Genomic DNA, 13,646 nt, shown 5'->3' with positions numbered 1-13,646 from the left:
GAAGAGTATCAATTAAGTACACGGTATAGACAGACATACACAGAAATAAAACACTATCGACTGCTAAAGCGAAAGACGGCGTTCAGCGCTTAGCTCTCTTTGACTTACTTTTAAGCAGGGTCAATGCATCGACCTTATCATGACCAATGATACTGCTATGTCCCTTCTTTTTGGTCAGATCATCGGCAAGGTTGCTGAGACCGCCAGTCAGGTAGCTTTTCCTGGCGTCTTTCCTAATTGGTGTATTTAGTAACGCGTTCAATTCCATCTTGTATGACTTCGAAGTTGATTTGTCTAGTTGTTTGTTTAATTTCTTAGTCTTGTTCTTAGCGAGGAAGGTATCCTTGGTTTCGTCATCGGAGTCAACATCAATGCCCAGGTCATCAGCAGCCTTCTTCAGCCAGTTGTCATCCTTACTCAACGAGCTAGTAGCTATCTCACTGTCTGCCAGGGCGCTGGCCAGACGACTGCGCTCACGAAGCTGTGATACAATGTCCGGTTCTACTGGCAGTAGGGCAATCTCATTCTGCCACCGTTTCCCCTTCGACCCCGCCTTGCCAGCTAGGACTCTGCGCAGTTTCCTTAGCGGTCCCATCGCCTCCTGTGGGGAACATATGGTTACTGCGACACCTTCGTTTTCAGCCCGAGCTGTCCGACCAGACCTATGGATGTAGACATCTGCAGAACGCGGCAAATGGTAGTGGATAACATGCTGAATACCAGGGATATCCAACCCTCTTGCGGCAACGTCACTCGCAATTAAAACAGTCGGTTTATTTAGTGCCTGGTTCTTCTTTGCTTGTTCCTGGAACTTTTCCAGACTCTTTAGTCTGTTCTTTTGAAGCATGGATGAATGGATCTGGAATGCACTAATCTTTAGGTTATGCAAGTACGCATTTAGCTTCTTCACAGAGTCAATGGCGTTACAGAATACAAGGGTGGTGCCAGGATATAATGTCACAAAGTAGTAGACATATAAATCACGCTCTGTAGGCAGACATTCTATCAGCGATTCTTTAATCTGCGATGCAACCTTCTGCTCTGGGTTTGTGTCTATAATCAATGGCTTCCCTCTGAAGGGGATCTTAGTCATGAGATGCTTTAGTACTTCCTCCATCTCATTTTCTGATGGGGCTTTCTTCATCTTCTTCCAGGAAGTGTTCGACAGCTTGTTGAAGTAATCAAGCGAGAATGTAGCAGAGTAGATCATGGTTTTCCAACCATGTTTCTTTCCGTTAGTAAACTTACGCGCCCGACTCAAGTGCTTCAGGATACGTTCAAACTCCTCGAAATGACCGTCTTGTAGTAGACGGTCTGCCTCATCCAAGACCAAAGTGTCAACCTTTGCAAACCGGTCTATCAACGTCTGATCTTTCTCGAGTAGCTCCAGGAATCGACCGGGCGTAGCCACGACTACCCGAGCGGAGCCCTTATATTTCAAGAGACGCTCCTGTTTCTGAATAGAAAGCCCTCCTGTGAGACACATAATCGAATAAGGATTGCGCTTTACCAATAACGCGCCGACTTCCCTCAGGTGGTCGGTGACCTGGTGTGCCAGTTCTCTAGTCGGAGTGAAGATTAGGCCGATGGGGCGGGAGTCTGTGTCATCACGTATAATGCCCTCTAGAATTGGGATACCGTATGCCAGAGTTTTACCGGACCCTGTGCTGGCCTTGCCCATAATATCATGGCCGTCAAGCGCTTTTGGTATAGACTGCAGCTGGATTTCGGTCGGATTGCTGAAACCGAGCCTTGACAAACCTTGCAGCACGGTTGCAGAGAGCTTCATGGTGTTGGTCCACGAAGGAAGCTCTGGGGCTTCCGCTTCATCTAGGCCAATGTCCTTATTGAATATTTCTGATTGAAGCTCCTGATCGTCGTCCTCATCCATATCAGAGCTCCCACTAGAGTCAGAACCATCGTCCTCCGACGCCGAGCCCTCGTCAGATAGTGCGCTCAATTCGCCCTCCGCAACATCATCCAAGTTTCGGAACTCCGTGACATCTTCCATCCCTGCATCCTCATCGACCTCAACCATATCTGTGCCATCTACAGCGTCCGCAGGACTCTTGAGACGGCTCTCATCCCGGGCAACAAACTGCACTTTTCCATCGACGACCTCCACGTCGACGCCGTCGATCTCTTCTAGTCCGTAAAACCCCCCAAAATCGCCCAACGTATCTGGTACATCGACCTTTTCCCACTTCAGGGCGTTTGCATCGAGCACTCGCTTTGCGTCTCCAGCCTGCACTTTGGCACGACTTTTGGATTTTGACACGCGACCCGGCACCTTACGCCTGGGACCTAGCTTCTTGTTTCGACCATTGTTAGTTGGTGACATGGTGATCTAGCGATAGTCCTTGACAGAGCTATTCTTGCAGGTCGTCTTTGTCGCCTTACTCTCACCAGGAAACGCATCTCATCTCATCGTAATTTTCACTCGAAAATTCTTCAACGATTCAGCTCGAAGCATCGTGATGACAAAAGCAAGGTACACCAGCAGGTCATCGGGTGGCATTCCGAGGGCATATCTAGTACCAGTAGTAACTGCGGTTTAACTTTCATACATGCTGGCCAGGAAGCGAAGAAGCATTACGGGCAAGAGCGCCGTCAAACATACGCCGGCAATCAAACCATCCAAAGCACGTAAGGTCATCCGGCGCTACCACGTTCTCCTACAGAAACGGCGGGCAATATGCAAGCTCCTGGGAATACCGGTGGCTGAGAATGACGAAGTGCTGAACGAGCGGCAAATAGCACGGTACGTGACAGACGCTGGACTGCAGGAACAGTACCGGCTGGGCGCGGACATGGCGCACCCAGACGAGAAGGTCGAGCGCGAGCTGCTCAAAATACAGAAGATGCGCGAGTCGCCGCTGCTCGTGCAGATGCTCGGCTACGTAATGGCCGAGATTAACGGGCCGCGTGGGCTACAGAACTACCAGGCGGCGAGCACTGTCGGGCAAACGGCCAGCCGCGGGGGAGACACCTCGCGTCAGCTGGTTCCGTGGCTGCGCGAAGCGGGCACGCCAGCGGACGCGCGAGCTCTCGAAATCGGCGCGCTCAGCGCCGCAAACTGCATATCCACCTGCGGCCTCCTCCGCACGGTGGTCCGCATCGATCTTCACTCGAACGACTCGACTGCCATTGAGGAGCAGGACTTCATGCTCCGCCCCCTGCCACAGGCCGACGCCGATGCCTTTGACCTCATCTCCTGCTCCCTGGTGCTCAATTTTGTGCCCACGCCGTTGGCGCGTGGCGAGATGCTCCTGCGCTTCCGCTCCTTTCTGCGAGGGCCCCGGCCGCTGCTCTTCATTGTGCTGCCGCTGCCCTGTATGGAGAATTCCCGCTACATGAATTCGGAGTACTTCTGCAACATGATGACTGCACTCGGATACAATTGCTTGTATCAGCGCTCGGCCAAGAAGCTCATCTACTTTCTATTTGCTTCTCGGACAGGCATGCCAGCACCATACCCTCTGAAATACACCCGGAAGCACCAGTTGGCCGATGGCCCTGCCATGAACAACTTCTCCATAACCCTCCCAGCACTCTCTAGCCCTCGTATATAGCCCGCTGTGCTCTTGTAACGATAGTATTCGTCAGCTACCCCGCCATTATTTATCACGTGACAATTGTATCATAAAAAGAAACGATGACATCTCTGTTTGCTGAGTGCGGGCGCCCGTATTCTACTAATCAATAGAGGGCTTATATCCAGAGAAGCAAGTTTTGAGTAGGCAACCCCAGGAGGAGCACCAAAGCATCATAGAGACCTTTAGAGAAGCGCATAGTGTAGTTAATTAACGGACAAACAGTTTTATTGAAGTCATTGTCACGTCTTTTGGCCTAGGTGTGCGTGTTATCCAGCGCCCGGAACAGAATGGTGAAGAATCTTATCTGTCGTATTTTTAACCGGCTCGAGCAGTTGCTTCCAACGGAGCTCAACGACTTTGTGTACTCAGAGGTTGAGCGCCATCCCATTTTCTCGAATGCACGCCTGGCGCTGCTGAATGCAGGAGTGACACAGGGCTTGCAGCTGGTGGTGGACCCACTATTGGAGGTTGTCGAGCGAATTGCGGAGAAAAACCGCCCCGAAAGCGGCTCGACGAGTGGCATCAGCTCAGCAGTGGCGACGCTGAGTGTGATGGAGTCTTACACGGAGGACGTGCTACATTCGTTGCTGGTGATGCTGCGCTTGCTGAATGACATCATCGAAGTGACCTGGCAATCGTATGAATCGAACCATGCAGGAGATGAGGCGGAGCCAGGGCGGGAGGCTGGGACCGTTAACGGATTCTACAGCACGTACAAAGTTGGGTTCGCCACCGAAAAGGAATGGACGCATGCGATGGCGCCGCCCGCGCTTGAGACGACGGCTGCGCAGCAACTGCTCCGGATTTCAAACCGGTTTAAGACTAGGTCACAGACCTTGGAAATCCTGAAGAAGATTGCTAATTCACTCCACCGCCCTGAAACCCTGAATTCCCGCCTTAAAGTGCCAGACACACTACACAACGAACGTAGCCAAACGCGCAGCGAGTTGCTGGACAAGATAGATGATAACTGCGAGGCCCTAATGAAACATGTTGCTGCGTCAAACCCACACGAATATCACAGTTACATTAACACGAGAATAATTTCGCCATTGTTGGTCACGCAAACCCAGAATGAGACCGATATTGCCACATATCTCGATGCATTTTCTTTTTATTTCATCACAAACAAATATCTGGTCAGCTTCCTTGAGCTAGTGTCAAAGATGGTCACCTACTTTAAGAAGTCAGTATACCAAGAAGTGCTTCTGAAGTTTGTTTCCCAGGCGATGACAACTTGGATACTTTCGAGGCCACAGGAGTATTTGGATGTTATCGACAGAATTAAGTATCATCCTGAAGACCAGTCGACTCAACTTTTAATAAAGGAAGCATCATTTCTATTTGAAGAAATTTACAACTCATTCAGCGTCACACATATATTGACTGAGTCGCCGACACTGCAGTCTACGATGTCATCGCCGACATCTGCAGGCGGATCTACTTCCTCCATTCCTGGTGATGGTACGAGCCCAGCCAAAGGCAGTAATGCTGCGCACTCAATCAGCTCTGCAACAATCGTTATTACAAATTCCGTCGATGATCCAATGCGCCCTAGTACTGTGCCAGATACAGGCGAACACGCGTCTAACCATCCTCGTATGACGGGCAATCCGGATAATGTGGAAAATATCACTCATATGTCAGTGCTAAGCTTTCTTTCTTGCATGGTCATGTTGCACCCTGGTGCTTTTGAGGAGATTAATAACACATCGTTCAGGAATATACCTGATGATCCTCATCTAAACGAATCCAAAGAAGATATTACTGATTCCCTTTATGCAACGACTTCTGGGACAACAAGTGTCAATTCAGATGAACGAATAAGACATTCTCAGCATCGTCGTTTGAAGTCTTTCAAGAAGTTAACAGCATTCTCGACGCATTCATCAAATCATCACAAAGTCAAATTCTTATCTGCGTTAGTGGACAATTTAACTGGAATCCATGCGGTTTCTGATGCTGCAATTGTTGACTCCCTCCGCACGTTAATCCTAATATCTAGTCTTGCGGCTTCTGTGTTCCAATTTGAGAAGGATGCACCTTCAATTCATTTCAGCAGACGGCTATTCCCGGTACTATGTGATAGTCTGCAGCTTTGCAGCGAACAGAATGCGAGAAGGAACCCGCTTATAGCAAAATGTCTTTTCAGACATTATACTCTTCACTCATCATTACAGATAGACTACTTTCCCGTTGCTTGTTCGCTGGAACCGGATGCATTTAATTTACGTCTACAGGAATATCTGGAACAGAGAAATAATAGCCTCGGGCACCTTCACATACTAACAGAAGGATTAAAAGCGTATGTCTGCGTCCAAAGGAATATGCCTTCAGAATTTAAAACCCTCCTTGCAACCATAGGACTTTTAAGAAGAACCGCGTATGGTCTCTCATGTGTTCTCATTGAAGGTTCCCCTCTCTTTGATGATAGATCGTCTGTTTCAGCTGTTATTGACGATCTTTTAGAGGGGCGATTAATTGATGAGTTAAATATTGATGATTCTGATGATGGTGACCCTCGTATACCTGCGTTCATGAACGCCTTTGTGCCAAAGGAATCAATGAAAAGTTTTCCTCAAACCCCATCAGTACCATCCTTCACTTCAAGTTCATTTAATGAAAAAACTCCTTCTGCACCTTTCATTTTCCCGAACAAAAGCGACCATGATGCAGTGAGGATTAGAAGGCCGTCTATTGGGTCACCGCAACCTACGCTTCATGGTAGGCTCACAACCACGTCATCTTTGCCACATGATTTGGAAAGAGTACAGTATTCTATGCGTGCGAGTATGGATAGAGGAGTGAGGCCTCCATTGCGAATGTCTTCAAGAGGAAGGTATGGATCTCAGGATTCCATTATGCATTTGATGAGGTCGACTTCTTTTGTAGGTAATGAGGCTCTACAGGAAGTCAGAAAAGATGCATCTAACCTTTATATCGTCCGCAAGATTATCGGGAATATCTATGCCATATACAAGGCCGTTTTGCACTTCTCTATGAGTGTTTTGGAAGCGGAGAAGATATCGCCACTGCATATAGATGACTACAAAGACGTTGTTAAACCTGTCTTCGCGGCATTAATTGATGATGGAGCTGACTCTCATAGCGCTGTTAAAGCTTATTGTTATGTTGGGATCACATGTATTGATGAATTAGCAGGTGAGCATGCCAACAAGTATATGCCCTCCGTCTTTAAAGCGAATGGATATCTGATAGCGCTCCTAGCTGCTTCTTTGTTTAATGTTTCCCTTACCGACTCCAAACGAGAGCAGATATTTGGTTATCTAACTGATTTTTGGGAATTTAGGCAGGCCATAGTGAAATACTTCGAGAAGCGGGGAATCCTTTCGAAGATAAGTGACGAGGAGCTCTACACTTTCCCCGTTATTCGTGGTGCCACTGGTCGGGCGTTATGTGTTTCGATGTATTCTCATAACCCTAACATTCACAGATTGCTAAAAATCGGTTTTAGGCTATTCCAGAAAGAGATTGCGAATCATCACCTTGTCAACGGACATAGGGTTACTACTGGTCAATTCAACTTGCAGTTTATTAAAGCCATGGGTCGCGATTCATATTTGTCCACAGGTGCACTTGCTTTCCAGCGCAGGTTAAGGTCTGATATCCTTGCACGAATAAAACATCCAGACAGGATCCTTTATGACAGTTTGAGGCTGATTTATAATCACTGGTATTCTTTGCTGACAGCAGAACATCGTTCCGATACGGAATCGAATCACTTCAGGAACTGTGCAGGGTTTATTGCCGCTTCTTGTGGCGTGTTTTTGGCCGCCGATGATGATATTTTGGAAAAATTCTCCTACTTATATCAAGTTAGGGACTCTATGGTTGAGAAAATTGATTATTTCATTTACAAGCAGTGTCAGTCGATCAACAACGAGGACCTACTCACGAGGGAAAACTCCAGGGATATTGTCAGTTCGGAACTGCATCCTTTAGCGTTTGCGTTATTGTTCAAGCATTTGAAGAAAAAGGCCAAGGACTTGTTCGATATCAAAATTACCCAACCGGAAAATGAGCTTCACTATGTTCTCTTGGAACAGATAATTTTGGTTATAAGGGTTATATTGGAGCGGGATGATGATACAGATGTTTTAATATGTGTGTCGTTAGATTTGATTGAACTCCTGGGTGATATCTTTAAAATCATAGAGCTGATGCCCCGCGATTCGCCAAAGTACTACAAAATTATAATCCAGATATCGAAAATGCTGAGATCCTTTGAACATTCTGAACAGAAAATCTGTATTTCGGGTTGTATGCTAATAAAAAATAAGTGGTTAAGACTGACAATGCGGTGGTTTGAATCAACAATTTTTAGAGAGTATGATCTGGAGAATCTCGGAAAGCCGCATCGGAGTATGGACTTGCAGCGCCGAGACCTGGACTATTTGTATATCGACACATCAATCGAGTCTTCTAAAGCGCTGGCTTACCTGACGAAAGATTTGGTCCTAGAAGCGCCGCAGTCAATGTCCGAAAAAGAGCTATCTAGATCAAAGGAAGTTGTTTTCGGTAACTATTTTACCATATTGCTAAAAGGGTTAGAAAAAAGTACTGGGATTAAGAAGTTTCCTCCTACATTAAGGCATAAGATTGGAATGTTAAATGACAATATTATCACCTCATTGACCAACCTTCTGAATTACAATGTTGATGTTGGTTTCAAGTATGCGCTTCCTATAGGCTACTCGCCCAACAGAAATATCAAGTTAGCCTTCCTGAAGGTGTTCGTTAACATCGTTTCAAATTTTGATGTAACTAAGAAAAGACTAGAAGAAGAAAGAAGTGCTGCCATAGAAACCCTTTTAGACAGGGCGGTGGAGGATCCAAAGCTGCTTTCAAAGGCAGCAAGAGTCTGTCCCGCTAATGATATTGACTCTTTGGCGGGTTCCTTCGTTACATTATATGACATAAAGAATGCTGCTCATCTAATAGTTATCGAGCTTATTATTGATGAGATAAGTCGCGCTACTAGGTATATGGATGTCCTAAGAAGGAATAGCTGTGCAACAAGGTCGTTATCGATGTTTTCTAGGCTGAAAGGAGGTGCTTATCTGATCAATGTGCTTAAGCCCGTGCTTGAAGAAGTAGTTGCGACTGGAGAAACCTTCGATGTTGAAAAAATCGAGCCGGATGATCCTGATTGCCAAATTCATGTCGATCTATTCTGCAAGTATCTAAACAAATTGGTTGATTCAATAGTCGGTTCAGTCGCCGATTTTCCCCCAGAATTCTTTGTCATCTGTCAGTCGATATACTCTTCTGTTAAAGAAAACTTCCCTGATTCGGCAGAGATAGCAGTGGGTTCGTTCATCTTCCTCAGGTTTTTCTGCCCGGCTCTCGTGAGTCCTGATTCAGAGGGTATAACCGATCCACTTTATCCAAAAGCGAGACGGTCGTTCATGATCCTAGCGAAGGTAATCCAAAACATTGCGAACGGATCCGTCTCATCATTGAAATGGCCAGCGTTGCAATCCGAAGTGGAATTCTTGAAGACTATCAGCGATCGGATTTTCTGCTATTTGAAGGAGATTTCTGATCCAACTAGGAAGGTTGAAATACGTACCAAGCCGGAAAACAGGGCTTCAGTGGACGACTTCCATATGCTTCACAGGTTTTTGTATTATCATGGGTTTGAAATCAGAAGGGAATTTATAAATGATGTGAAAAGTGCAGAGGATATGGGGAGGTTGCGAGAATTTTGTCGCCTTGCTGATAGGCTACTATCTTTGCTTGGGCAACCTCGTATGGAGTTTAAGAGTGCAATTTCTCCTTATATCAGGGACCACATGGATACTAATCCGGAACTCTATGAGTTTATGAGCCGCCATTCTCTAAAGAACATACTTCCTGAAGATACACCTTTTGTTCGCGAAGGCGTCTCGCCGGATGGCTTCCCCATTATTGTATTAACTTGGCATCTTTGTGACAGAATCCTAAAGCGTGAAAGTGACGCACTGGTCTTTCGGATCTTCCAGATTTACTCGAAGGTCTGGACAACGAGTCATTATTGCGTTATTGATTGCACAGGTTTCGATTGCCAAAAATATGAAGAGCCTGTTCGGAAGCTCTCTAACCTGTTTTATAAATTGATACCACATGATGCTGCCAAGAACTGTACTGGTTTTTACTATTATAATATGACTGAAAACCTTCTTGATCTATGGTTACCGATTTTCAGGGACAAAGCAAGGTACTTATCCGGCCTGAAAATACCGCATCATTTTATCAATTCCAATTCTCCCACGAAAGCAATATCGATGCTTGGACTTTCAGATTATTCTCTAGAGGTTTATACAGATGTTCGTGTTACTTTGCATGACGCATCTGTATACAATTCAAAGGATAAAAAGTTCTATCCTGTAACGCTAAAAATTGGTAACAAACATTTTCAGGTTATCCATGATACCCCCAAGTCCATCAACCTTGGAATTATGGAAACCGCGTTGGATATTTACTTTAACGACGTTTATGATATTGCAGAGATTAAATCTACAGGACTATCAAACGAAGTTGGAGTGCCGTATGAGTTCACCATCATTATGGATGACGGGAACAAGTTAATCTTTACAAGCACAAAGTGCCTGGAGATATTAAAAATATTCTATTATTCGCAAGTTAGACTGGAAGAGGAGTTCAGGGATGATGAATTTGGCGTATCTTCCATGGCTCACGATCATAACAAACGGAAAGATATGACATACACAATTGGGCACATTTTGATGATAGTATTCGTAGGTTTAACTAGCGAGGACGATGCCGCTGAATCTGTGGCCTACAATTTGATGGCGGCTACTCAGTCTACCTTTGATTTAGACTGCGGGCATAAGTTAACTGTCCCGCCAGAGGTTTATGTCTCGGGGGATAATTCGGCTTTCTACAATTCCATACTGAACACATTGGCAGTTACTACTCCAGAACTATGCGAGTGTATTTGGACATATGCTCTAGATCTCCTGGAGAATGTTCTCAATAAGAAACAGATTACAGCACTTCTCATTGCGCTTTCGCCATGGACTAAAAATCTATATGAATACGTTTATCTTGCGAATGATGAGGAAGGACCTGAGATTACCACTCAGATCATTAGACGTCTCATAAGAATCACAATGAAACAAGAGCTGCATTCAATTCTGTATGCGCAATTAATATTCTCGAATATTCTTCTGGAGGGCGATTTGACGGAACTTTTGTTTGACGAGGTTATCCATCACTGTGTTGATAGAGCGTCAGAAGGCTCTGAATGGAAGAGGATAATTGTGATATTAACCAAAGTCCCCACCACAGAGGTTTGTGGCCTTGTGCTTCGGAAAATTCAAAAAATTAGCAATTCCTTTTTACCCACATTGCAGTTAGAAACAAGCACCCATAGCTGGTCGGAATTGATTATTTTGGTTGAAGTTGCTGTCTCGCTCTTTTTTGATTCTCTCTTGCTCGCTCAATTACATCTTTCGGAGATACTTTGTATCGTATCCCTCTTAATTGATGTGGGGCCCACAGAATTACGTTCGGCATTGCATAGATTGTTGATGAATGTCTGCCATTCTTTTGTTAATAACGAACGGCTATATGAACCTCAAAAAGAAAACTTGAAGAAGATATCAATTACACTTTCTCGCCAGAAACTGAAGTTTATGTTCGGTTTCAGCCAGGACAAGGGCCGTGTATTGCAAAACTTTAGTCCATCTTCGTTTTTGACTAAATTCACTACTCTGGAGCATTTTATCAGCAACTTATTGGAGCTGATGGGCAATGCATCAGTTAATCATAGTACTGTTTTATGCTGGAAGACAAAGTACTTGAAATATATTATGGATGTTGTCACTAATGTGGAATCCTTCCTCTCCTCCCGTGCTATGATGATAATAGGTATAATCTCTAAGAATGGCATTAATGACAACTTATGTTACAAGCTATTGAGACAGACATTCCGTACCTTGAGCGTTCCGTGGATAACAGAAGAGTCAATATTTTATGCCATCTCCCATATCTTTGCATACAGCAAGATTGTCAATGGTCTGCAGCCCACCTCCAAGCTACTACCACAGATGTTTTGGTTCTCAACGACTTATATTCGCTCGCCAAAGTCTATGGTATATCAAGGTGGTCTACTGTTGATGATGAATAGCGCACAGAGAATGAGCTTAGCGTCTGGGGGTGAGAACGCTCCGCCACTTCTTTCTCAACTGTACAAAGAACGGCAGTTTGTGGAAGCTGTGATGGATGAACAGGGCAGGGTTGACGGTATGCGCTTCACCGAGGCGAACTTCATACACATTTTGATGGCATATCTATCCAAGGGTCTGTTGATTCCATTTGTTCGCACCACTGCTGTTGAAGCACTTATAACGTTTTTCAGGTTGACCTTCCACAAGTCGCCTTACCAGGCGGATGATAATTACCTGGTATTCATGTTTTTCATTTACCTAGTCCAGAGGCCCGACCATTTCAACGAGATGCTGAATGAAATGGATCCCGACTCCGAAATCATATCCCTGGATGACACGACGGGAATCGACTCCCGGCTTCTGTCGTGGATGGAAAATGGCAGTGACACCGCTCTCTTCGCGCTATACCAGGGGGCGGTGTACTTTTCATCCCGCAACTCCGACGAACCTGGGAAGGTCCGGTTCCTGTTGCTACTGAAGCACTTGGTGGTGAAGCAACCGTTCATGGTCTTCAAAGTTTACAACGTGATCCGCGATGAGCTCGGCCGCATCAACACCTACGACGTCAGTAACACCAACACTGTGACCGTCGCTTTCTTCGTGATCCGTTTGATGGTGGTTCAGAAGGACTATCTGAAGCTGGACGACATCCAGCAGGAAATGCAAAACCACCTGGCTACTCGTGGGCTGTCTGGCATCTCCGACATTGATATAGATGCAGCGAAGAAAGAGTCAGAGCTTTCGCCAGAAAAACAGATAGAATCAATACTCCCGAGAAAGGTGCACGCCCTCCAGATTGTAGACCAAATGCTCTCCTTATCGGGGTGAGTCGAATGTTACACAGTGTTCATCTCTGTGAAGGAGCTCAACAACACATACATACCATTAGATACATTTATAGCCTAAGGCCCCGAAGGGCATTGCTGCTTTAACCTGCGCATCTGGTCGACGCTCACGCCTTCCTGCGGCTAAATCGCTGCTGGTGCAACCGCTCGAACTCAACCTTATCCGACTTGTACAGGAGCAGCGCGGCCCTGGCGTCCTCCACCGACGAGTGCTCCTTGCCCTGGATGTCTATGTTCAGCACCTCCCGCGCCAGCTTCTTGAGGCTCGGTGTCTTGCCCGCTCCGTACTTCTCGCGGAACGGCCCATGCATCGAGGTGTCCCGTATCTGCGCCTTCGGGTGCGACACCATCAGCATCTCCAGGTCGTGGTGCAGCCCGTGCCCGATCAGCACGCGGTTCTTGAGCATCGCCGCTACCCTCCGCTGTGCCTCCTCCAGCGTCACCGCCTGCTTCATGTGCGCCGGTGTGATCCCGCTCACCCACGTTCGCCAGTCCGTCACCTTTTCCTTCGGCCTCACGTACAGATCCAGCACCTCCTGCCCGTAGTAGTTCACCACCGACACCCGCGCAAGCACCGACTCCTTGCCGTCCGGCCCCACCCCCACGAACTCGCAGTCCATCGCCACAAATTTCCCCACGCTGCCGACCTTGCCCGCCTTGCCGCTCTGTGCCATGTCCACGGATATCTTTTCCTCGAGCGCTCCCTTCTGCACCTCATTTTTCTCTGCGCTGTTCTGGCGTGAGTTCGCCATTTCCCTGTTCATCTTGGCCACCATCTCCATTATCTTAGACGTCTTGGCCTTGCTTTTGCGGCGCTGCGCGGTTTCTGGAGGCGTCCCCGATGCCCGGCTACCTACGCCGGCCGTCTTGCCATCGCTCTTGCCATCGCTCTTGCCATGCTCTGCCTTCTTGACCCTCTTCTCCTGAGTTTTGCTGAGCTTGCTCCAGTTCGATGAGAGAACCATACTCGTAGCAGCGGAATCTAGCGATCTTGTGCTGTTCGGAAGAGG

The 13,646-nt window shown here is 46.6% G+C and overlaps 4 protein-coding genes across 4 annotated transcripts; 2 read left to right on the top strand and 2 right to left on the bottom strand.

Moving 5' to 3' along the window:
- Nucleotides 1-82: 82 nt before the first annotated feature.
- On the bottom strand, nt 83-2,341 carry MAK5 (ATP-dependent RNA helicase; the record flags this gene model as incomplete). Its single annotated transcript, NM_210241.1, has 1 exon — nt 83-2,341. One exon carries the CDS (start codon nt 2,339-2,341, stop codon nt 83-85), a length of 2,259 nt encoding a protein of 752 aa, NP_984887.1.
- A 226-nt stretch (nt 2,342-2,567) lies between these two features.
- Nucleotides 2,568-3,572, top strand: BMT2 (25S rRNA (adenine2142-N1)-methyltransferase; the record flags this gene model as incomplete). Its single annotated transcript, NM_210240.1, has 1 exon — nt 2,568-3,572. The coding sequence occupies one exon, from the start codon at nt 2,568-2,570 to the stop codon at nt 3,570-3,572; it is 1,005 nt and encodes a 334-aa protein (NP_984886.1).
- A 311-nt stretch (nt 3,573-3,883) lies between these two features.
- Nucleotides 3,884-12,619, top strand: IRA2 (Ras GTPase activating protein IRA2; the record flags this gene model as incomplete). Its single annotated transcript, NM_210239.2, has 1 exon — nt 3,884-12,619. The coding sequence occupies one exon, from the start codon at nt 3,884-3,886 to the stop codon at nt 12,617-12,619; it is 8,736 nt and encodes a 2,911-aa protein (NP_984885.2).
- Nucleotides 12,620-12,743: 124 nt separating this feature from the next.
- On the bottom strand, nt 12,744-13,601 carry REX4 (putative 3'-5' exonuclease; the record flags this gene model as incomplete). The annotated part of the gene is made up of 1 exon (NM_210238.1): nt 12,744-13,601. The coding sequence occupies one exon, from the start codon at nt 13,599-13,601 to the stop codon at nt 12,744-12,746; it is 858 nt and encodes a 285-aa protein (NP_984884.1).
- Nucleotides 13,602-13,646: the final 45 nt, after the last annotated feature.

The sequence above is a fragment of the Eremothecium gossypii genome, chromosome V (assembly GCF_000091025.4).
Source record: "Eremothecium gossypii ATCC 10895 chromosome V, complete sequence".
Taxonomy (NCBI): Eukaryota; Fungi; Ascomycota; class Saccharomycetes; order Saccharomycetales; family Saccharomycetaceae; genus Eremothecium; species Eremothecium gossypii.
Note: the sequence above shows the minus strand (reverse complement) of the source record. Positions and strands in the feature narration are given on the sequence as shown.